The sequence below is a fragment of the Onychostoma macrolepis genome, chromosome 23 (assembly GCF_012432095.1).
Source record: "Onychostoma macrolepis isolate SWU-2019 chromosome 23, ASM1243209v1, whole genome shotgun sequence".
In the NCBI taxonomy this organism is placed as follows: domain Eukaryota; kingdom Metazoa; phylum Chordata; class Actinopteri; order Cypriniformes; family Cyprinidae; genus Onychostoma; species Onychostoma macrolepis.
Genome location: NC_081177.1, coordinates 10,038,441 through 10,060,416, shown reverse-complemented (window position 1 = coordinate 10,060,416; position 21,976 = coordinate 10,038,441). Strand labels below are relative to the sequence as shown.

Here is a 21,976-nt window from a genome sequence, read left to right as displayed (position 1 = left end):
GAAAATCTTTTAAGAACTGTTCACTGAAAGGCTATTTTGGATATCCAAAATGGTATTTATATGGCATTGCGAAAAAACCCTTTTGGAACCTTTATTTTTTTTAAATGTAGCTGAAAGCAAACTTATATTGCTTGACCAACATATTTAATAAACTTACATGGAAGCTGTGTATGTGTCGTGACAGGAATTCCAATTCTTTGGCACACAGATTCTGTGTGGGCCTGGTTATCCACCTGTAGTATGAAATATGATATGATGAATTATGTTTGATATTACCCAGAGATTGCTCTATAGGTCAGTTCATTGCAGAATCAATAACTAAAAAGCATTTGGGCATCTAAATCACCGGTGGTTAACAGCTTACCAATAAATATTTAAACATAGTTCATCCATTATTCTGTCTTCAATCTCACTGATGCTCTGATTTTTATGATGTAGAGGAGAGAGAAGCTTTTCTTGGCTCTTGATTGCAGACAGAGATCAGAGCTGCAGGCAATTGTTGTTAGTTAATGGCTGGACAGAGAACCAAAACCTCGAGTGCCTCTTGAGCAGGAATCCAATCAGATATGCATGCTTACAACCTGGTCATTCTCAAGTATGTGGTCCAGTTCAGCTGCTTGAAATCACTCGAATGCTTCCTCTTTTCTAGTGTCATTTCAGTTTTCAACAACATAATGAGCATTAAAGGAACAGTTCTCTCGAAAAATGAAAATTCTGTCTTACATAGCCACATTATGTCGTTGTTTATGCAAATTTATTATTTCACAGATATTACACAGTTCTGCTGAATATACACAGTTTTGAGGTATTTTGTTTAATATTAATAATAGTGTAAAATGATTTTCTTTTCTTTTTTTTATATTTATTTTACTGGCAAATATTTTAATTATTATAATATTTTTATTTAATTTACTTTGTTTAATATTTTCACAAAAGGCAAATTAGTCATATTTATCACTGTCTTCTGTAAAATAATGCCCATATCCATGGAAGCCCATTTCTGCCATGGAATAAAAAAAATAAAAATTGAAATGGTAATTGTGACTTTTTTTTTCTTACAATTCAGACTTTTTTCTCGCAATTCTGATCATTTCATAAGCTCAAAAGATGTACTGAATTGGGAAAGACAAAAAGTGAATTGTGAGATTAAAAAAATCAATCAAGCAAACTATATTGAAAAGACAAACGATAAATCTCTTAGTCTTAACGACAGTCTCTGTACCTCCTCCACCACGCAAGCTTACAGAGCCAAACATTCCTTAAATTCTTGTGTGAATCTTAATTACATCATGGCAGTTCATTAGTCTTTGCTGAAAGGGAGGCAGGTGGCAAAGATCATGTGCAGTGCTAGTGTCAAATACCACACATGGCGGCATTAGTCTGGCATGTCTTCTGGCATTCTTTAGCCCTTGGTGCCTTTGTTGTATCGTGTTTTAATACTTTTGGCGTTGTACATGGACAGAATGGCATTTAGCCAGTCACAGGTTGATAGTATAATCTCTATAATACTATAAAACTAGATTTAGTGATTGGTTCTTGCCTATGTAATACAGGCCACCACAATGTTAGCGCAAGAACTCAACTGCATTCTCAATTCTTATCATTAAACTCTTTCTCTCTCTGTTTTTCTCCTCACAGACACCTCTGCCAGAAGCCGTGGATACACAAGACACCATCAAACAGGTATGAAGGTCTCTGAACAGTGGCCTGGGTTTTGTACATGTTGACTAGCCTTAAAGGGACAGTTCACCCAAAAATGAAATGGCCCAGCATTTACTCACCCTCACGTAATTTCAAATTAGGAATTTTTTTCTTCTGTGGAAGACAAAAGGAGGATTTTTAAGCAATATAGTCTTTTTTTTCATGCATTTACAAAGAATGAAGGCTGAAGCTTCACAAAGGAGGTAAAAGTGCAATAATTACTCATTCACTATAATTGAAATCTTGTGAAGTCAAACAATAAATTTGTGAAGATTAGACCAAAATTTGAGCCATACGAACCTATTTAATGAGGCTTTTGCATGCTTCTTAACGTACACAGATGAAAGAAAGCCATACAGATTTGGAACGAACACATGAGACTTAGTAAATGATAACAAGAGTTCGAATTTTTAGGTGAACTACCCCTTTAAATGAGTTCCAGTAAAACTCTTCATAGGGATGTGTGGCATTTCTTTAACAGAAAGCATGCTTTTCTCTTCACACCCCTGACCGCTATGTGTTTATAATATCATGTGCACAGAGATTATAAAGGGTGGCGCTCTGTACAATATTGTTAAGGACATAAAAGGGCTGATGAAATTCCAAATATGGCTCAAAACACAACGTGAAAAATATTACTCATCTTGTGGAGTAGTTTTGCCTCGATAAACAGATAAAATAGATTCATTTTAAACACATTTTGTTGTTGTTTTTGACAAACAACCATAATTACTCATCATAATGTTCAAAAGACAGGTCTTTTATTCCATCTGAGTGTCATTTCAAGTGGTTTGCAAATGCAATGTCTGTGCTTTGTTCAATTGTATTACATACATAATGGTTTATGTTTTCTGAGAGTGACGTAGTATGATTGCATACACATTTCACCGCTCTTTCACAGATATTTCACTACCACAGGCTGTTCTAGCGTTGCAGTGTCAACTCTCTCTGCTCATATAAATCATGTCCCTTCAGTATCATGTGAGCCCCTGAGGGAGGAAGCCACTGTAAATATGTTGTTGTACTGGCTCTCAAATGTACAGTAGATCTTCGAAATCTTGTTAAACTAGGTCAGTAGCTCTGTATCAGCATCATGTAAGTACTAGCTTTGTCTTAAGATGTTTCTCCTAAAATTTCAAAGCAAACCTATAGAAACTAATGAGTTTACCTACTGTAAAAGTAGCAGCTCAGATCATTAATTTTGCAAATCCGAGCACATTTTGAGAATTTAAGAGGCTAATGCTCCACCTAAACCCCACCTTAGTTCATTCATCCTTGTCTATCATTCCTCAAAGCACTGTCATTGATAACTGAGAATTATTCGGAGCTAAACATGCATAGCTATTGTTTCTATTCTGCTTATCTTATGAGCAGCTGCCTAACCCATTGAAACCTCAAATGAGTCTGTTTTGTGCCTTAAAAGCATACTCTAATCACCATAAATACCTATTTCCTTTGCACACACCTTTCGGTTCTTTTCTTATGCAATTCTGCATTGACCACAAAGGGGGGAATGTCGAAAAACCTGAGAAAATGCAGCTGAAATGCTTTTTGTTTTTCAGTCAATGGTTTTAAGCAGACATCTGGACTTGCATGTTTGAGTATAGACAGTGCCTGATGGGAGAAAAGGCAATATTGCCAAGGATTTAAATGTGGTTTATCAGGGCTCTGGAAGGACGTTTCATCTGTGGAATGCTCTCAGCTTCTGGAGTGTTTTTTTGTGCATGGGCACAGTGATTCCTGGAGTGTGTTCCTTTGAGCTGAAAGAGATCTGAGCCCTTTTCTGTTATTACTGGTGTTTTTAAGGCAAGCATCACTATTATTATTATTATAACTCCTACGTGGGGCAATAAGTAGTGTTTTCTAACTAAGGGTATTCCCGAAACCCTAACCTTGGAAGAAAATATAAAAATTATATTAAATGTATATTATAAATATACTATTATAGTTTATATTTTGAATTAGCTTTTATTTTTAAATGTTCAGTTTTCATTTGTTACATTTTTAGTAATTCTGTTACTCAGTTCTGTGCTTTTGTTTTGTTTGTAACTATTTACGTTACATTTATTTCATTTTTTTGTTTAAGTTTTTTTATTAGAAATTTTAGTGCTTCTATTAATAAATATTTATATTTTTACAAAATAGATTTTAGTACTTTAGTTAACAATAATATCCTTGATATAAGTTCATAACCACAATGCGTCCTGAGTGGCTCCAGTGTTTCTGATATGATTCCTGCCCACCTCTATTGTGAGTTCGTTATGTATTGTACAGACCGAAACCTTTCCCTCGGCTCACCAAGGTCACACCATCACGACTGCCTCCGCTGTTACCGTCGCCCCCTCAGATGGAAAACACAGCCTGTTTCCTCCCCACACAACAGAGGAGGCCGGGTCTGTGCTGCTGCTACTTCAAAACCCTATGCATGTGGGTGACTAACACTTGTATACAAAGGAAGCACAACCACATCCCCGACATGTCTCTATAGTTGAGGTATTGTGTTAGAAGCTTGCAAGTCTCAGTAGGGTGAGGTTCTGTTGTTTTGTTGAGCAGCTATTCATATTCATACAAACAGGGATGAACAATAAGGATGGTTTTCAGTAGTTCAGGTGGCGTACGGTAGTGACCACACCACACCACAAAAAAAAAAAAAAAAAAAAGTCTTTGTTTTATACATATTTTGTCACATTGTATTTAAATTATTTATATATATAAAATCAAACTTAAAAAAAAAAAAGTTATCTTATACTTAAAATTATATACAAATATTTATTTAAATATTTTATAAATATAACCTTATGAATTACAAATGCAAATCATTTTTACAATTTTGGCAAAAACTCATTTATCTTAGCCAACTATATCCCTGAACTAAAAGTTTATAATCACATACCTATATTGTACAGTAAGTGCTACCCTGCTGCCTTTACATTGTTTGTATATCAATCTGACCTACACTTGAACAATGCCACCCTTTCCCTCTGGACAAACCCTTAGTCATGTGGAGACATCACATAATCAGTGATATGACCTGGTAGTTTGGTTGGCACTCTCCTGGGATCCTTAGACATACCTGAGACAATCCGAAAAACAAGTATATATGTAAATATAGCACAAGCACAGCTTTAAACCAAAAAATTCAAGACTCATTTGACACTTTCAAGTTGTCAAACATGAGTGGAACATGTCCAAAGTTAACATGATGAACATACTACCATTCAAAGGTTTTATTTTTAAAGAAATTAATACTTTTATTTATCAAGAATGCAATAAACACCTTTATATTGTAACAAAAGATTTCTAATAAATGCTGTTTTTTAAACTTTCTATTTATTATTAAAAAATAAATTAAAAAAATTAAAACTCAGAATCCTGAAAAAAATGTATTATGATTTATTATGATTATGACAGCACAATGAAAATACAACAAAATAATTTCTTAAGCACCAAATCAGCATTTTAGAATGATTTCTGAAGGATTGTATGACCTTAAGGACTGTAGTAATGGCTTCTGAAAATTCAGCTTTGTCACCACAGGAATAAATAAAATTTTAAAAGATATTAAAATAGAAAATTATTTTAAATTACAATAATATTTCACAATATTACTGTTTTACACACTTCATTATAGGGACCAATTCTCACTATTAAATAGTTGCTTATTAGCATGCCTGTTATTAATATATTAATATATAATATATTAATACATATTCTGCATGATTCTAAATCCCTAATCCTACCCAATACCTAAACTTAACAACTACCTTACTATTAATAACCAGCAAATTTAGAGTTTGAGGCAACAGTTAATGGTTTGTTAATAGCGAGAATTGAACCTTAAAATAACGTGTAATTTTTAATCAAATATGTGCAGCCTTTGTAAGCATAATTCAAAAACATGAAAAAAAAAAAAACGTAGGACCCCGAACGGTTTTAGAACCTTTAAAAGGTAGTGTATCCATTAAAATGACCAAAGACATTTTCAAAGCTTTTACAAACAACATTAATATGTGAATTGAACGATACAGTTGATATTTGGATAAAATGGAGAATGAGCACCCATGCTTCTTGTTGTCACAGGTATCCTATGATACATCTAATCCCAAGTGTTCAGGAGAGTTGTCAAAGTCAGTGATCCACAGTGAAGTAATTATTCCCCAGGAGACTGTAGAATGCTGGGAATAGGCTGCCAGCTACTGTTCCCATCTATACCCTCATCTCCAGGGACAGAATCATGAAGCAGAGATGACAGGGGAGATATTTACATGCTCAGGGTCTGCAGACACAGTGTCTGGGCTCACGCTGTGTAAAGTGAGCTAGATGGAGAGTTCTGCAGCATGTAAGTCTCGGAGGATACGGGCTAGATGTAGGTTGGCCATATTTACTAGGACTGTGCTGCTTAGTTGGCTAAGCTACTTGGATACTAATTACCAAATGAGTTACATTAATAGGCATTAAGAGAACTGTAACTCTGAAATTGCCCCTGGATAATTTGGACTGGAGACTAAGCACATTCTGTACAGAACTGTCCTTGTGCAGCGTTTAATGAAGTGGTCCTGTGAGAATAGCACTGGAGATGTGGCCTCCCTTTGGACTGAAAAGATGGGTCAGCCGATCCCTCATGGGTCAGAAGCCAATTACATCACCGTGACTGACCGACCAGGCCAGGGGCCTCCAAGAAGGGGCACACGCCACCGCCCTCAGCAACAACCACAACAAATAAAGTGTGAGAAATGAAGGCAATTCAAGTTCAAGACCTCATCCTGGGACAAACTGTTCTGCGGAGGAACAGAACAAACAAATAAAGGTTCAGACTTTCCATAAAATCACAAGACTAAAGAATGAGACAGCTAGGGTGGAGCAGAGGCATGTGTCCTAATCCACATTATCCATCCCAAATAGTATGCAGTATTACAATATGTGTGTTTTAATAGGAAACTGAATATTTTGTTTGAATTTCCTGTAGATTTCTGAAGTGCTCATGCTCTTTGGGCTAATACCACCCCAAAAAAGTTTGTTTTATATATAAGATGTTCTCTTTTGATTGTGCGTAAAAATCTTTTTAAAGGATTAATCTAAACGCATTAACTACAAATCAGAATACTGTCTTATGGTACTTGAAAAATACACTACTGTTCAAAAGTTTGGGGTCCATAACTTTTTTTTTAAATGGATACTTTTATTCAGCAAGGATGCATTGAATTGATCAAAAGTAACAGCAGTGCTTCCCACTCATTAGCTAGTCTGTGGCAGCCCGCCACAGTTTCATAATAAACCGAAAATATATACTCTTCATTATAACATAAAAGGTCTTTAACGTTGTGTTTCGTGTCATTGCTTTCGCAAAGTGTCCGTCAAACGAACTAAGCGTAATATGGCTTTATCTCTTCATCAAGCCTGTTTACGCTGCGTGTTTCAAAGCCAAGCGCGCACTTTGCGCACGCGATCAGCTCGTGATCCGGTGTTTCCCGCGTCTCAGAGCGGCTCCGTTCGTCACAGTGAAGTTTGTTTTTGAATGTGCTGCGAGTTTAGCGCGCATCTGAGAACGCAACGGGCACCAGTTGCGCTTTGTTTTCACATTAGCATAATTTTTTAACATTTTAATGGGCAAAATATTTCGCTAGATTTGAAATGAGACGCGTTTGTAAACCTCTTTTCACAGATGCTGGAGTTTTCCGTCAAAATAAAAGCTCAACTGCAGTTTCCACCAAAATAAAAGTTCATTGGTTTATCTCTTGCAAGCAAGGACTAAAATTAACAGACGCGAACAAAGAAAACATTGTACAGGCAGAGCAAGCTCACTGTTGGATGGATGAAAAATATAAATATTGCGGTGGGGGTTTATATGAATCTATTTCTGAAGGGAATTGACTTAAGAGAAGTTTCGATGGCATTCTTTCCCTCTTATCACTGCTCTTCCATAAGCGCCACCTGCTGTCAGAGAGTGAAATTCAGCCTGTCTGCTGCTTTTGTTTTATGCGGGTTTTAGCATAATTTCACAAAGCTGAAGTCAGTCAATTCTCTTTTTGCTTCAAATGTTGACATGATACAATCAAATTTAAAAAAAATAAAATAAAAAAAACTGCTCATGCTACATCTACATGTAGCATCATTGTTTGTATCGTGATTAAAATGCAGTGGTTGGTTCTAATTTCAAATGGCATTTTTTTTAATTATTAAATATGTTTAATAGTTGTAGTAGCAGCAACTGCAAAAAACAGTTTAATGGCCAGGAAAACAATTTTGTGGTTGGTAGATTTTCTCAAGTCACCAGAAAATTTAGTTTGTATCGTGATTAAAATGGCAGATGTGGCAAAAAGTTAGTTTTAGGCCCTGCTTGCACATGTAGAAATTAGGACAAAAGTATTGTAATTAAAGTACATTTACAATACATTAAAACTAGTCCTGTCAAACGATTAATCACATCTAAAAAATAAAAGCTTTTGTTTATGTAATACATATGTGTGAACTGTGAATATTTTTTTATGTATATATAAATAAATATACACACATACATGTATATATTTTAGAGAAATGTTGTTTATATATTAAATATATGTATACATAATATAAATTACATGAATATAAATATATACATGTGAATATTTTCAAAAAATATACTGTATATGTGTGTATTTATATATACATAATAAATATACACAGTACACACACATATATTATGTAAACAAAAACTTTTTATTTTGGATGTGATTAATCACGATTAATCGTTTAACAGCACTAATTAAAACAGAAATAAGTTATTTTCAATTTTATTTCACAATATTATGCTAACATATGCTAATGTATTTTTTGATCAAATAAATGCAGCCTTTGATACTTCTTTCAAAAACATGAAAACAATTTTACCAAATGTTTTGAATGGTAGGCTAGTAGTGCATGTACTTTTGATTTTGACCAATAAGCAACCACCTAGTTATAGGCTAAAACACACACACACACACAAAACGCCTTAGCAATCACATAGCAATGCCCCAACAACCGCTCACAACACCCTAGTATTATGACAGCAAGATTTGTGATAGGACCATTCTCATTTTCTTCAGTAAATGCACAAATAGTTATCACTTTTACTTGGGTTGCTGTGATGTTACGGCCTCATGCAACAGCTTGAGGCGTTTGGCTTTGAACTTGCAGCTTTTGATGTTCTGAAGCATAAATGTAAAAATGAGGTGTATTTTGGTGTGTGTGATCTCTACTAAAACCACTTCAATCACTTACAGAGTGTCGTCAGAAAAAACAACAAAAAAACAGCATGCGTTATATTTTTAGCTATCTTAACTAGCAAGCCTCCATTCGTTTGTGCAAACCAGCTTTCAACTCAATGCCAGTCTAAGCTGACCATTCTCCTAAAACTAGCTTCTAATGCAATGCTTGCTATCCCAACTTGTCCATATCCTCCTATGTTTGCCTACACTTCAACGGAGGTTTGTTTTTTTTACAGTGTGTCAATGCGCCAAACCAGTTTTATCACCATGTGATCAGTGAATTGGTCTTGGCAGGTGTGCAGAAAAAAACAAAGGCTGCGTAGCAACAACAGTGGCATGCTTCAGTAGTTCAATAAACCCTAGCCTCAATCAATGAGGTCTAGAACTCTTACACTCCAGTCTTCTCCGTCTATTTGGGAGCTAGAGCGGGACGCGCCGTCTGCAGGGGGTCCAACAGAGTGAAGGGTGGGAAAGGAGGAGACGTGGAATGAAAACAGAAGTCTTGGAAGGGAGGGATGGATGAAAACAGAGCAAGTTGATAGAAGGAAAACAGACGAGCAGAGAAACAGCTTCCATACGGGGGAGGAGTGTGAACGTTAGCAATCTTCAGTTTGGTAAATTCAACTCGGCGGAGGTGGTGTTGGAAAAAATGTAGCAGGTTTTCACCCTCCACTCACCTGTTCAGTAAAACACCAACTCGCTGTGTTTCTATATGGCTGATATGGTTGTAAAGGAAATTTTGTATATGACTGTAAACACAAGAGTAAACATTTCCAGTCTTGCTTTGGAAATGAGCATGCTTTCATCCAATTCAAAACAACATGAAACAGCAACTGCAATGCATTTACCTTGCATAATGTTGCGTATTCAGTGGAAAATAATTAGGGTGGGATACAGTATATCCATCAGGATTTGATGGAACCGTTTAGGTGACTGGGTTAATATTACTGGTCACATTCCAGAACATTTTCCTTCACTGTTCCTTGCTGGTGGAATGCTCTTTCCAGTCTCATCCGGAAAGCCAAATCCCTAACAATATTCAAGAGACGGCTATAAACTCATTTCTTCCGTGAGCACTTCATTGCATCCTACTTAAAAAAAAAACATTTTTTCCTCAATCCCTCCCTGTTGTAGCTAATACTATTCAAAAAAAGTATTATCAGCACTTTTTGTCTTTATTGGCCTCTTTATGATGAATCACTTACTGTATTCCTCATTTGTAAGTCGCTTTGGATAAAAGCATCTGCTAAATGAATAAATGTGAAATGTAAAGTGGTTCATATAAATATAAAGTCACTCAGAAAGTAATTAAGAACGTAAATGGTGCCAATTTTAATTTCAAACTGTCTTAAAATAGTATTCAAAAGACAGTCATTTTTGAAACTTTTTAAAGATAATTGGTGTCAATTTTAATTTCCTGTTATATTTAAACAGCATTCAAAGACATTTGAAATATTACAAAAGACTGGCTTAATTAGTACAAAAATACTTTTTCTGTTTCTCTCCATCAGTTTTTATCCGATCGGATCCTGAAGGCTGCGCGGGTGGTTTACAGCACTCTGATGGAGCGTAACCCAGGCCTGATAAGAGACAGAAAACACCATCTTAAGACTTACAGGTGAATCTTTCGCTCTGTCTGTCATGTGCTTGTACAAAGCGTGTTACATTTCTGACTGTGATGGAAATGCATTTAATCATTCCATTTAATCAATCAAGTCACTTAGCATCCTTTGGAGAAACAAATAAATCAACTTACTCATTACTCAACCATAGAGACATGCAGATAAATGTGTAGCACTTTAAATTCAGTCTGCTTTTTGACTGGTTCATCCCACAGACAGTGCTGCAGTGGGAAGGAACTTGTGGATTGGCTAATGAAACTCAATGATTGCTTCCAGTCCCGGAGTCAGGCAGTCGGAATGTGGCAAGTTTTGGTGGATGAAGGCATTCTGAGTCATGGTGAGTGATCATCTATAGATATCAACACAAGATTATCTCCATTTTTTGCATGCTTTTCCTTTAAGCAAGAGTACTACGGTACAGTGATGGTATCAGATTGTAATACTATGGCATTTTGATACATGGTATTTACTACAATGGTATATGTCCAAAAAATAGTTTTGCCATGGCCAAAAACATGCTATTACCTTAATATCTGAATATATTGACTAACTGGCAACCAATGTCTCTGTAAAAATGTGCAGTGAAACAGGAGTTAAACTTCCATGACAAAGACGCACAGTTTTACCGCTTCATGGAGGCAGAGTTTGACCTCAATCACACAACTAACGACAAAGACTCCAAAGATGAAGAACTCCAAGAGAGTTTATCGCTCCTGATCCAGATGGGTCCAGATGCTCTTCTGACTATGATACTGCGTAAATGGTAAGACACCAAAAATTGTGCCAGCAGACTGAAAAATAACAACCATTTATATAGTACTAGCACTTAAAGGTGAAGAGTGTAATTTCTGAGCGCTTTAAAGTCACCAGACGGAAACTTTGATTTCATTCAGCCAATTAAAATTGTTCAGTTTAATAAAAAATTGACTACCTAATATGCATTTAATGTATCACCATTGGCTTAGAAACACGCTAATGTCAGACTCTTTTAAAATCAATATCAAATCAAGCCTAAATATTTGTGAGTTATAGTTGTCTGAAGATATTAAGCTGGGACAGAATACGATTTCTGTGTGTAATAATCCGTGTCCACGTTTTAGCCCAAGCCAGAGAACTCCAGAGGACCTGGAAGTTATTTATGAAGAACTTCTGCACGTCAAAGCTGTGGCCCACTTGTCTACATCTGTGAGTCAACAATCGCTGACAGCCATCATGTTTGTTTGTGCCACAAATCTTCATTCATCCCTCATTTCTTTCATTCTCTCCCGCAGGTTCGGAAGGAGCTGGCAGCAGTGCTGGTTTTTGAAAGCCATGCCAAGGCGGGAACAGTCTGTGAGTGTGAAAGCAATGATGACATTTCATTAGTGGTGGGCGGGAAGAAGGAACGGTGCTAATATTGAATTTGCGCTTAGCCAGAGTAAAAATGAGGAGCAAACTTCCTGTTTAGACGCCACAGACAGAAAGCATAAGAATTGGATGATTAAATCATTTTATTGTGTAATTCCCTTGTTATGTGATGAACTAGATGACTGACATCCTAATATCAGCAAACTGAGAGACAAAGCGAAAAGAAATGAAAGCATTTACAGCACGTCTGGCGTCAACGCAGCAGTCATTCATGCATGGTGAATAGCAAGAGTAGGAAGCAGACACTGATGATTATCTAATAGGGTAGTTTAGTCACTTTTAACATCTGTCAAGTTTCATAAGCTCGTATTAGTTCAGTTTATTCAGACTCATATCATATTTTTTTATTTCTCAGACATATTAAAACTGCATTATGATTTTACATTTCAATGTGAATTCTGATATTAAGATTAAATGACTTTTAAATGGTTATTAGAATTGACGTCAAAATGAAACATGAAATCAATTTTTCTTCTGTAATAGAATGTACAGTGAAACAGGATATTCAACAAGAAAAATCGGATGAGTCTTGATTTTATTTATTGTAAATTACATTAAAATTAAATGAAAATAAAAAGTTAAATCTTACCATTTTTAATGACCTTTTTACTAAATATATTTTTATGATCAAGTTTTGCATAGCATGATTATTTTTGTTACAACGGGTCTTTTTAAAACCAAGTAAAGAAAATTTAAAAATAAATTAAATGTAACAATACGTCATTATGGTCTCTAAATGAAAACATGTATTGTATTAGCAGCACATGTTGAAAAGTTGAAAAATACTTCCAATAGATCTCCAATATTTTTCATTCATTTTACACACTTTTACTGTACCTTCAGATCAAAAATCACTGCAAAAAAGTGATTTTCTTCATCAGTATTTTTGTCTTGTTTTCCAGTGCAAATGCCTAAAGATTCTTAAATCGAGATACATTTACTTTAGAAGCAAAATTGCATTAAGAAGTCTTGTTTTATGAGAAAGTAATCAAAGTGAGTTTATGATTAAAACAAGATCAAATATATGCCATAACCCATTGACAGATATTTGTTCTTGTTTTAAGCATAAGCCCACTTAATTTTATTCAAACTCTCTCAGAAAACAAGCAACTCATTTAATTCATATTGGAAAACAAAACAAAAATACTAAGTTAGATATTAATTTAAATATTTAATGCCATTACTTTATGAATTTAAGACTTTCTGCTCCAATTTAAGATCTTTTTAGGTCTTAATTTGAGAAGGGCGAATTAAGACTTTTTAAGACCCACAGAAACCCTGCACAAAATTCATTGTTTACTTTAAGAATACAATGTAATGTGTTTGTGTTTATTTCAGTATTCAGTCAGGGGGACAAAGGGACTTCCTGGTACATCATCTGGAGAGGCTCTGTTAATGTCATCACACACGGCAAGGTAAAGCTATTTAACATCAGTTGAGTGACCTTTAGAAGTCATTGAGTTTAAATATAGATATACTTACATTGTGCGCATCCTCTTAAGGAAAGATGATCTTGTGTATGTGCGTCACACAGGGCTTGGTGACCACGCTTCATGAGGGAGAAGACTTTGGGCAGCTGGCCTTGGTGAACGACGCCCCTCGTTCTGCCACCATCATCCTGAGAGAGGACAACTGCCACTTCCTGCGGGTGGACAAGCAGGACTTCATACATATCCTGAAGGTAGGTTGTGTGTGCATAGCCTAACATTTGCATGGATGGGTATCTATGGTGGTCTATAACCTGAACGTAACTGCAGGATGTCGAGGCCAACACCGTCCGCCTGGAGGAACACGGTAAAGTCGTTCTGGTTCTTGAGAAGACCTCAGCGCAGGAGTCCGCCTATCAGGGAGGATCAGCGAGCAGCAACAAGTAAATGATTCTGTCCATTTTTATGCTAAATTGTACACCTCAATGTTTTAACCAAAGCTCAAATGTGAAATTTCTGCACCATAAGCATAACCAAAAATTGGTATTTTTTTTTTTTTATGTTAAAACTAAATATAAAATTATTTTAGCATCAAAAAATATATACACTTCACATTTAACCCTTACTTTTTTTTTTTTAATGGAACGGTTTTTTAACCTTTAGACAAAATATTAAAAACAACAGTTTGCATGTTTTGTTGAATCACAAGCTCATAAGGTATGATGTAATGACAATTAACAAGCTCATACCTGAGAAGGAAAAAACATACAAATTTTATTCAGAGGCCCAAACAGAGCCAGAATATACAATTGGTTGCAGTTGCTGTTATTTATGTGGCTAAAAATATGAAAATCTGCTAGTTTGTCGTGTATTGTAAGCTTGTAATGTAAATCAATGAGATTGAACAGTATAGCAGACTACTTACATAAAATGCATAGAAATATCTGTTGTCACTCTGTCTGTATCTTCCAATAATGTCTTAGTAAGACATTTAAATCCCTACCACAGAAGGCACAACAGGTTTTCAAAAAAGTCCTGATTAAGTTGATATTTTTAGACGCCTTAAAAATGTGCATATCAAGTATGAAACAGTAGACATTTCAGGGTTAACAAAAACAATTACTTAATTTGAATTGCGTTTACTTAATTTATGAGAATATCTCCTCGCAGTGTTAAAGCCCATTTTACCATGCATGTGAGTAAATTAAATCAGCCAATTCAAATCCATCTTCATGAACCATTTATATAAAATCACCAAGTGAAACGAGCCCTGAATAATACATATCCAAAATAGGTAAAGGCGTTCAATGTCTGCAGTGAAAGGTGATTCATCCTGGGTGCTTTACGTACAAAAGTGTTATTGTACAATGAAATGCAAGCTCAATCATTAGTCATCACTGTTATTTGATTTAAAGTGCATTAAACCAATTATGAATGATAGAAATGGAGGACACTTAATTGTCAATATGAATTATCCACCTCTCTCAGGTACACAGTAATGTCAGGAACACCAGAGAAGATCCTGGAACACATGCTGGAGACGATTAAACTGGAAAGCAATGGCACTGATTTTATAGGTAAGGCTGAACTTGTGTAACATTTTTCAGTTAAATAAACTTTAGGAATCTAGAATTTGTTTGTTGAAAACCAATCAGTTACTTACAGTACCACTGCAGAAGAACGAACTGAGGGAGAGACCAAAACATTCCAGCAGTCAGATGATTTGGATGTTCTGGGATTCTCCACACAGCTCAGTAAAGAAAACAAGTCCTTGTTAATGAAGTTTATGACTCTGTTTTGTACATCTGCAGATCCCAGTGTGACCGACTTCCTCTTAACACATCCAGTCTTCATGCCCTACAGCCAGCTCTGTGCAGCCCTCCAGCATCAATATCCTGTCACTACAGGAACTACTGATTTGCTACTTCAAATTGATATTTCCTCTGTGTTTTATTTGTTTTGTTACCAGTCTTTATGCCAAAGGGCTCAAAGTTCTAACTGAAACAATAAGTAAGTGTATCCTTAACCTACATTTGTACCTACCAAGCGGAGCCATCAGAAGGTACAGACCTGGAGAAGGCAGCGTATGCTCTTAACACCAAGCAGAAGGTTGTGAAACTGGTGGCTCACTGGGTAGCTCTGTACGGTCTGCTACTGAGGGACAATCCTGCGTCCTCTGAATTCCTGGAGGTAAAAACAGGTTAAATGTTGTAGTACTTCTTCAGTAGTGAAACGTTTCAAATTTCATATGTTTTCATGGTACTTTAGAGGTGAAGATGGTACACTTTAATACTTAAAGACTGAATAAAGTAAAATCAAAATTGACTTTTGTAAATGTCAAAAAAAACAATATTATTATGTTTAATCCAAAAATGTAATGCATCTTCTCAGGGAAACAGATAGATAGATAGACAGGTGTTTGTTAACCAATATGGTCACAACTTAACATGTTTAATCCAAAAATGTTCTAATGTAATACATTTTCTCAGGGAAAATAATGTTATATATAAATTAATAATAAAAAATACAAATTGTTTTTTAATATTATTATAACCCGACATATATACTCCAGTCAGATCCCAATGAATACATTGTCACCTTACTTATTTTTTACTGTATGTGTTTTTCTCAAAAATGTGTCACAAAATAATAAGTTAATTGCATTGTCAGAGTTGTTGACACTCATGTTGTCTTTAATGCAAAAGTAAGTTTATTTAAAATATCACTCTTTTTGTGATAGAAATTCAGGGAAGGGGTGATGGCTGACTCGAGACTTTCCAGCATGCTCAAAGAACAGCTGAGGGACAGAAGAAAGACAAAAATGTAAGTAACACACTAGCCAATGTCCATTTGTACACATACAAACACTTGCACATCAATATTTTGTCATAATGACCAAAATCAGCTCTCTTATGATTTGTGACCATGTGACTGATGGATATGGCTCAGGTGTACTTCAAAGTCAAGTGAAGTAACTTTTAAAGTTATTTTGCCAGTATTTGCTTGGTTATAGCACTTCAGACTTTGAAGCATTTTCAGCGCCAAACAGATGATACAATCCGATTTAAAGTCATAAAGTAATAAATACCATACCATAATTGTCCTTCTTTTATAAAGTCCACACCTTTTCTCTTAAGTCTGCTATGTCATCAGACCTCTTTACATAATGCTACATCCTTTTATACTCCTTACAGAACCGAGAATGGATCTCACACTCTGACGAAGGTAAGAGGCCCTGCTTTCTTAGTCTAATGAGAAACTTAAAGCGATAAGAGACCAACCAATAAATCCTACTTACTTTATGACACAGCATGATAAAACAGACTCGCCGGTGGAAAAGTCAACATCTCTGAGGCCAGAGGTCTTTAGACAAAGTCTGAGAACAAATCAAAAGTAAATCCCGTTCTGACAGTCATACACGCTATAATTCAAATGTACACTATAAGTAGGTCAGCATTATCCATGGTCACATAAAACCCAGCCAACTGTTTGCAGTGTATGAGAACAAGTGTCTAAATGACAATTACATATACACACAGCTGCGAGAACGTATTTTGAGCAGGGTGGGCTGAGAAATAAAGGGGTCATGTGATGAGAGCAATGCAAGAAGACTGACACTATGCCCGGATCCAAATGCGTATAAATATATATATTTATATTTATATTTATATATATTTTTTTTTCCTTTAGTATATAGTATAGTCTCCTTTGCTGCAAAAAACAGATATCTGTAGGAAACACTAGTGCAGTGCAGTAATGCAAAACATACGGGTAGGAGAGAAGGCATCCTAAAAATGGGTTTAAAATGCCGTATTGTCCATCTTTCACTGATACTTGATTTGTTTCTTTTGATTCCTCACATTCTTGGAATAAGAACTGCACTTTCCATTATACCTGAGACCATCGATGCAGTCCATTTATTTCAGGCACCCAATCGGTCTAAACATGTTGAAAACTACAATTTGCAGCTCTAATGTCCAATATGGTCATCTGTTTGTTTCAGTTGAACCAAAAGTTTGATTGGTTTTCTGCTCACGAAGAGCCGGTGGGGAAATTATGGTCGATTAAAGCTCAAGATAAAGGTTTGTATTTTTACTTTTGTGAGAGTTTTAATAATAACCAGTGTCATAAAGAAATTAAATTAAGGGCAGATCAAACAAGGATAATATCCCCATGAAATTGCTAAAATGAATCAAAATAGACACCACTGAAAGTATCTAATTAAATTTGTTCGTTTAAAAGAGTCCAATTGTCTGTTTGCAGTCTTGTATGAGATCTTTAAACCAGATCATAAGGCTGTCACCGTGATGCTGCCAGTCGATGCTTCAGTGAACGACATCTTGACTACATTAGTGGATCCTGAGAGAGACTATGTGCTGGTCAAGATGAATTCCTCAGGAGGTAAGCTATGAGATTCAGATGATTTGGGTTCAGAGTTTCCTCTGAAGATCTTCTGACTGTGCCAGAACTGTTACAGCTTCAATATTAGATTCTGTCCAACCTGATCAGATATTTTATGAGATCAAAGTTTCTTCTGCTTCTTGCAGACAGAGTCCAGCTCAAGTTGGAGACCACGGCGGTCTCTGCCTCTTTAGGAGTGAATGAGAAGCTTTTCTTCTGCTCTGCCAGCCAAGTGGAACAACTGGTGAGGATGCCAACAGAATTATTGCTCTTTCATAGTAAAAGACCCACACCGGTGGAAATTCTAGCCATAAAAGTCAGCTGTAAATATATACAATAATAATATATCAGCTGTGACTTATTTGTTTTTCTGCGTATTGAAATACTTTGCAAAATTGGTTATAAAATGTTTTTGGATTTTTCAAAAACATACTTTAAATAATGAGCTTTTCTCAGCAAGTATTCATTTATTTTTCATTTGATTAATATATCATATAATTATTGAATCATACAAAATTTCAGTAATATAGTTTCAAATGCAAAAGGTTACATTCTGCAGTTAGTTCATTAACAGAATGGTCAAATATTATGAGTCTCCTCTGGTTTGTGTATTTTGCCCCTGACAGACACCATTGAAAGAGCAGCTGGGGCCAGAGAAGAGCACCATGGACACTCTAGAGCAGATGTGCTCCAAGGACATGGCCAGCCAGCACACCAGCTATGACTGGGAGCTCTTCATGGCCATGCATGAGGTAACGGCAAAACCAGCACACAGATTTGTCACTGGCACATGAAACTGTTTCATTATAATCTTTGATGCCACTTATCTCACTAAGAAGGAGTATTAAACAAAAATGATTAAAAACTAAGACTAAATGAGAAGATTTGTTTTGTTAATGCAATAGTTCACACAAAAATAAAAATGTAATGATAATATATTCACCCTCAGGCCACCAAGAATGTAGATGAGAACCCTGTGCAGTGAATGGGTGCCGTCAGAATGAGAGTCCAAACAGCTGATAAAAACATCACAATAATCCACACGACTTTAGTCCATCAATTAACGTCTTGTGAAGTGAAAAGATATGTGTTTGTAATAAATCCATCAGGACATTTTTAACTTCAAACCCTTGCTTCCAGCTACAATACAACAGTACAGCCCCTCTATATACTGTATATATTGCTTTCTCCAGTGAGAAAGTCGCCTGGTTTGAAGCACTATTTACAAGCAAAACCGGTCCAAAACAGTTCTAAGCAAATATGTTGGTGAATTTTGATGTGAGAGCACAATAGAGGATACACTTTTTCATTGGAAGAACTGATATGATTGATTATGGACTTTTACTTACAAACACATACCTTTTCACCTCACAATGGTGAGGATTATTGCGTTGTTTATATCCGCTATTTGGAGTCTCATTTTGACGGCACCCATTCACTGCAGAGGATCCATTAGTGAGCAAGCGATGTAATGTTACATTTCTCCAAATCTGTTTCAATGAGGAAACAAACATATTGGATGGCCTGAGGGCAAGTACATTTTAAGCAAATTAAATTTTTTGGTTGAACTATTCCCTTAATCACCACAATCAATAATCACAATTAGAGCATCACAGCATATTAATCCTGTAAATATCAGCGTGTACTTGGCATTTAAATAGAAATCATCTCACACGTTCAGGGACACAAACGTCACAGGATGTGATCAGTCATGTGTGCAGCGTGTCTGAATCAAACATGTCAGGGAGAATGAGTCAGTGAAATATTTTACAGCCGAGCTGTCTGAATCACCTGCCTTGCACCTGCTGGGTAAACATTTGAAATATATCTGACGCTGGCTCACAAATTCCTGTATAAGTGCATATCAGATGAATGCTAGTAGGAAGTGAAGTGGATGCGTGTCATTTCAATGACTATTTGTCCTACATTCAGAGCAATCAAATACTTTCAAAGTTCACCTTAAACTCTAATCTTAAAGAGATATACTAATATAGTATATATTTAGAGAATAAATAGTTTATGAATGATTACTTTAAAAAAAAATCTAATTATGAATGAGACAAAATGGGATATCATTACTGTACAAAAGTTTGGAATAATTTAGATTTTTCAAATTATCTTATGTTCACCAAGACTGCATTTATTTGATCAAAAATACAGTAATATTGTCAAATATTATTACAATTTCAAATAACTGCTGTTTATTTTAATGTAATTTCAAATATAATTACTTCTCACGATGGCAAAGCTGAATTTTCAGAGTCACGTGATCCTTCAAAAAAATTCTAATATCCTGATTTGCTGCCCAAGAAACATTTTTACTGAAAACATTGTAGACATAACTAAAGTTAGTTCGCTGTGCTACAGGTGGAGTTGGTCTACTACGTTTTCGGACGGGAAAAGTTCCCTGGAGCCACGACGGCTAACCTCGAGCGGTTTGTGCGTCGCTTCAACGAGGTTCAGTACTGGGTGGTGACGGAGCTGTGTCTCTGTGAGGACCTGGTCAAGAGAGCCATACTACTCAAGAAGTTCATCAAGATGGCCGTTGTGTGAGTACAATATCAGTTCACAAGACTCAAGGCCGTTAGCTGCCATACAATACAACATACATGCGTTATGGTGGAGGATATTCCACATCTTTCAGTCGTTTAATCATTAATGCTTTTACACTTGTCTTCCTTTACCTCACACTTTCGTTTAAGTTCACCTTCACATCAACATGACTCACTGTAACCACCCGACCCACTAAGACTAATTCACATAATCTTTAAACAAACTTTGTGCAAACAAAACTCTGTTTTGCAACTTTACAGCTACGTAGACACTTACATAAGAGAATGTGCACAAACTATCCCAGTAAATGTTACAAATATATACTGAAAAATATTAGTTTAGAAACCATTTTAAATTTTATAATTACAAAGAAATGTCAAGTAACATATTGAATTAAAATGTAACTTTTGAAATAGATTTTGTTTCTTGTAAAACATACTCTAATAATCTTGTTTTATTTACAACTCCAAAAATCTTTTATTTTTTTTCAACAGCACAAATTATGTAGCTGTATTTTTATTTATTTTTTTGTCCCTTATTGCAACACAATCACTTTTTAACAACAATTTGTTGTGTTAACACAAAAAATGACCCAACTTCCATTGTAAAATTCTGAATACATTGTTTGAATTTTAAAAAACTTATGAAATCATGTAAAATAATGACCATTTTTAAAGTGAGTGTCCATTTATGACCAGTAGGGGGAGCCAAAATGTACCACACTGTGCATGCTGTTATTAGTAATATAAAAAAAAAACACCAATAATTTACTAAATGTTTACTTGAGTACAAGCTCATGGGCATCCGATTTGATCTATTTCAGTTTAAAAGAGCAGAAGAACCTGAACTCGTTTTTCGCAGTGATGTTTGGGCTCAGTAACAGCGCTGTACAGAGGCTCAATAAAACATGGGAGGTAAGAACAAATAAGTATTCTTAGTCTAGTCTAAATAAGATTTATGTTGTTTTATTTCTGTGTAAAATACCATAAACTTCTTTCAAGACCTGTAACACATTAAATGACCTTACATTAACTTTGTCGCAAAATATAACTATTATCGCCCAGCTCTTTATATAAAGCTGAATATATAAGTATGTCCAACTTTATCCATATATATATATATATTTATATATATATATATATATATATATATATACATACACACTATATAACAAATCTCATCTGCTTGATTGCTTGTATTGTCGCAAAATGTAAACTCTATTATCAGCCAGCTCTAATTTGCTTTAAATGTACTCACCCAAAGGCCGTCACAATGAGGATGAGTTTGTATCTTCATCAGAACAGACTGAAATTTGTGAAATTTAGCATTATATCACTTGCTCAAAAATGGATCCTCTGCAGTGAATGGGTGCCGTCAGAATGAGAGTCTTAACAGCTGATAAAAACACCACAATAATCCACACAACTGCAGTCCATCATTCATTTAATGTCTTGTGAAATGCTGCATGTAAAAAAAAAAAAAAAAACAATCATTAAGGTGTTTTCATTTTAAGCCACCAAAATAAATCCATAATCTAGATTAATACAGTTTTTGGGTTAACTCCTCATTTTACATCATGATTTTCTGTAAAGCTGCTTCAAAACAATGTGTACATAAACAAATTTGACTTGACTTGACA

At 35.4% G+C, this 21,976-nt stretch overlaps 1 protein-coding gene and 1 long non-coding RNA gene across 5 annotated transcripts in view; one reads left to right on the top strand and one right to left on the bottom strand.

Annotated features, from left to right (window-relative positions):
- rapgef3 (Rap guanine nucleotide exchange factor (GEF) 3) overlaps positions 1–21,976 on the top strand; it is a 34,355-nt gene that overhangs the window by 10,594 nt on the left and 1,785 nt on the right. For all 3 annotated transcript variants that reach the window (XM_058763881.1, XM_058763879.1, XM_058763880.1), the window contains 20 exons: positions 1,639–1,683; positions 10,439–10,545; positions 10,765–10,886; positions 11,132–11,312; positions 11,650–11,734; positions 11,821–11,881; positions 13,295–13,371; positions 13,491–13,637; positions 13,714–13,826; positions 14,872–14,960; positions 15,195–15,273; positions 15,423–15,573; positions 16,124–16,206; positions 16,578–16,608; positions 17,387–17,465; positions 17,647–17,784; positions 17,931–18,028; positions 18,411–18,536; positions 20,152–20,333; positions 21,161–21,251. In XM_058763881.1, coding sequence (XP_058619864.1) covers positions 1,639–1,683; positions 10,439–10,545; positions 10,765–10,886; positions 11,132–11,312; positions 11,650–11,734; positions 11,821–11,881; positions 13,295–13,371; positions 13,491–13,637; positions 13,714–13,826; positions 14,872–14,960; positions 15,195–15,273; positions 15,423–15,573; positions 16,124–16,206; positions 16,578–16,608; positions 17,387–17,465; positions 17,647–17,784; positions 17,931–18,028; positions 18,411–18,536; positions 20,152–20,333; positions 21,161–21,251 — 2,085 coding nt within the window. The remainder of the gene's footprint in view (positions 1–1,638; positions 1,684–10,438; positions 10,546–10,764; positions 10,887–11,131; positions 11,313–11,649; positions 11,735–11,820; positions 11,882–13,294; positions 13,372–13,490; positions 13,638–13,713; positions 13,827–14,871; positions 14,961–15,194; positions 15,274–15,422; positions 15,574–16,123; positions 16,207–16,577; positions 16,609–17,386; positions 17,466–17,646; positions 17,785–17,930; positions 18,029–18,410; positions 18,537–20,151; positions 20,334–21,160; positions 21,252–21,976) is intronic.
- Positions 11,353–21,964, bottom strand: LOC131532336 (uncharacterized). 2 transcript variants are annotated; one of them, XR_009268876.1, is made up of 8 exons: positions 21,595–21,964; positions 15,427–15,567; positions 15,047–15,284; positions 14,863–14,932; positions 14,309–14,382; positions 13,698–13,796; positions 13,439–13,598; positions 11,353–11,879 (listed from the first exon to the last, which is right to left on the bottom strand). It is a non-coding gene; the product is annotated as an uncharacterized LOC131532336 (long non-coding RNA). The 2 variants fall into 2 exon arrangements; XR_009268877.1 differs by having other exon boundaries at positions 11,354–11,879; positions 15,047–15,133.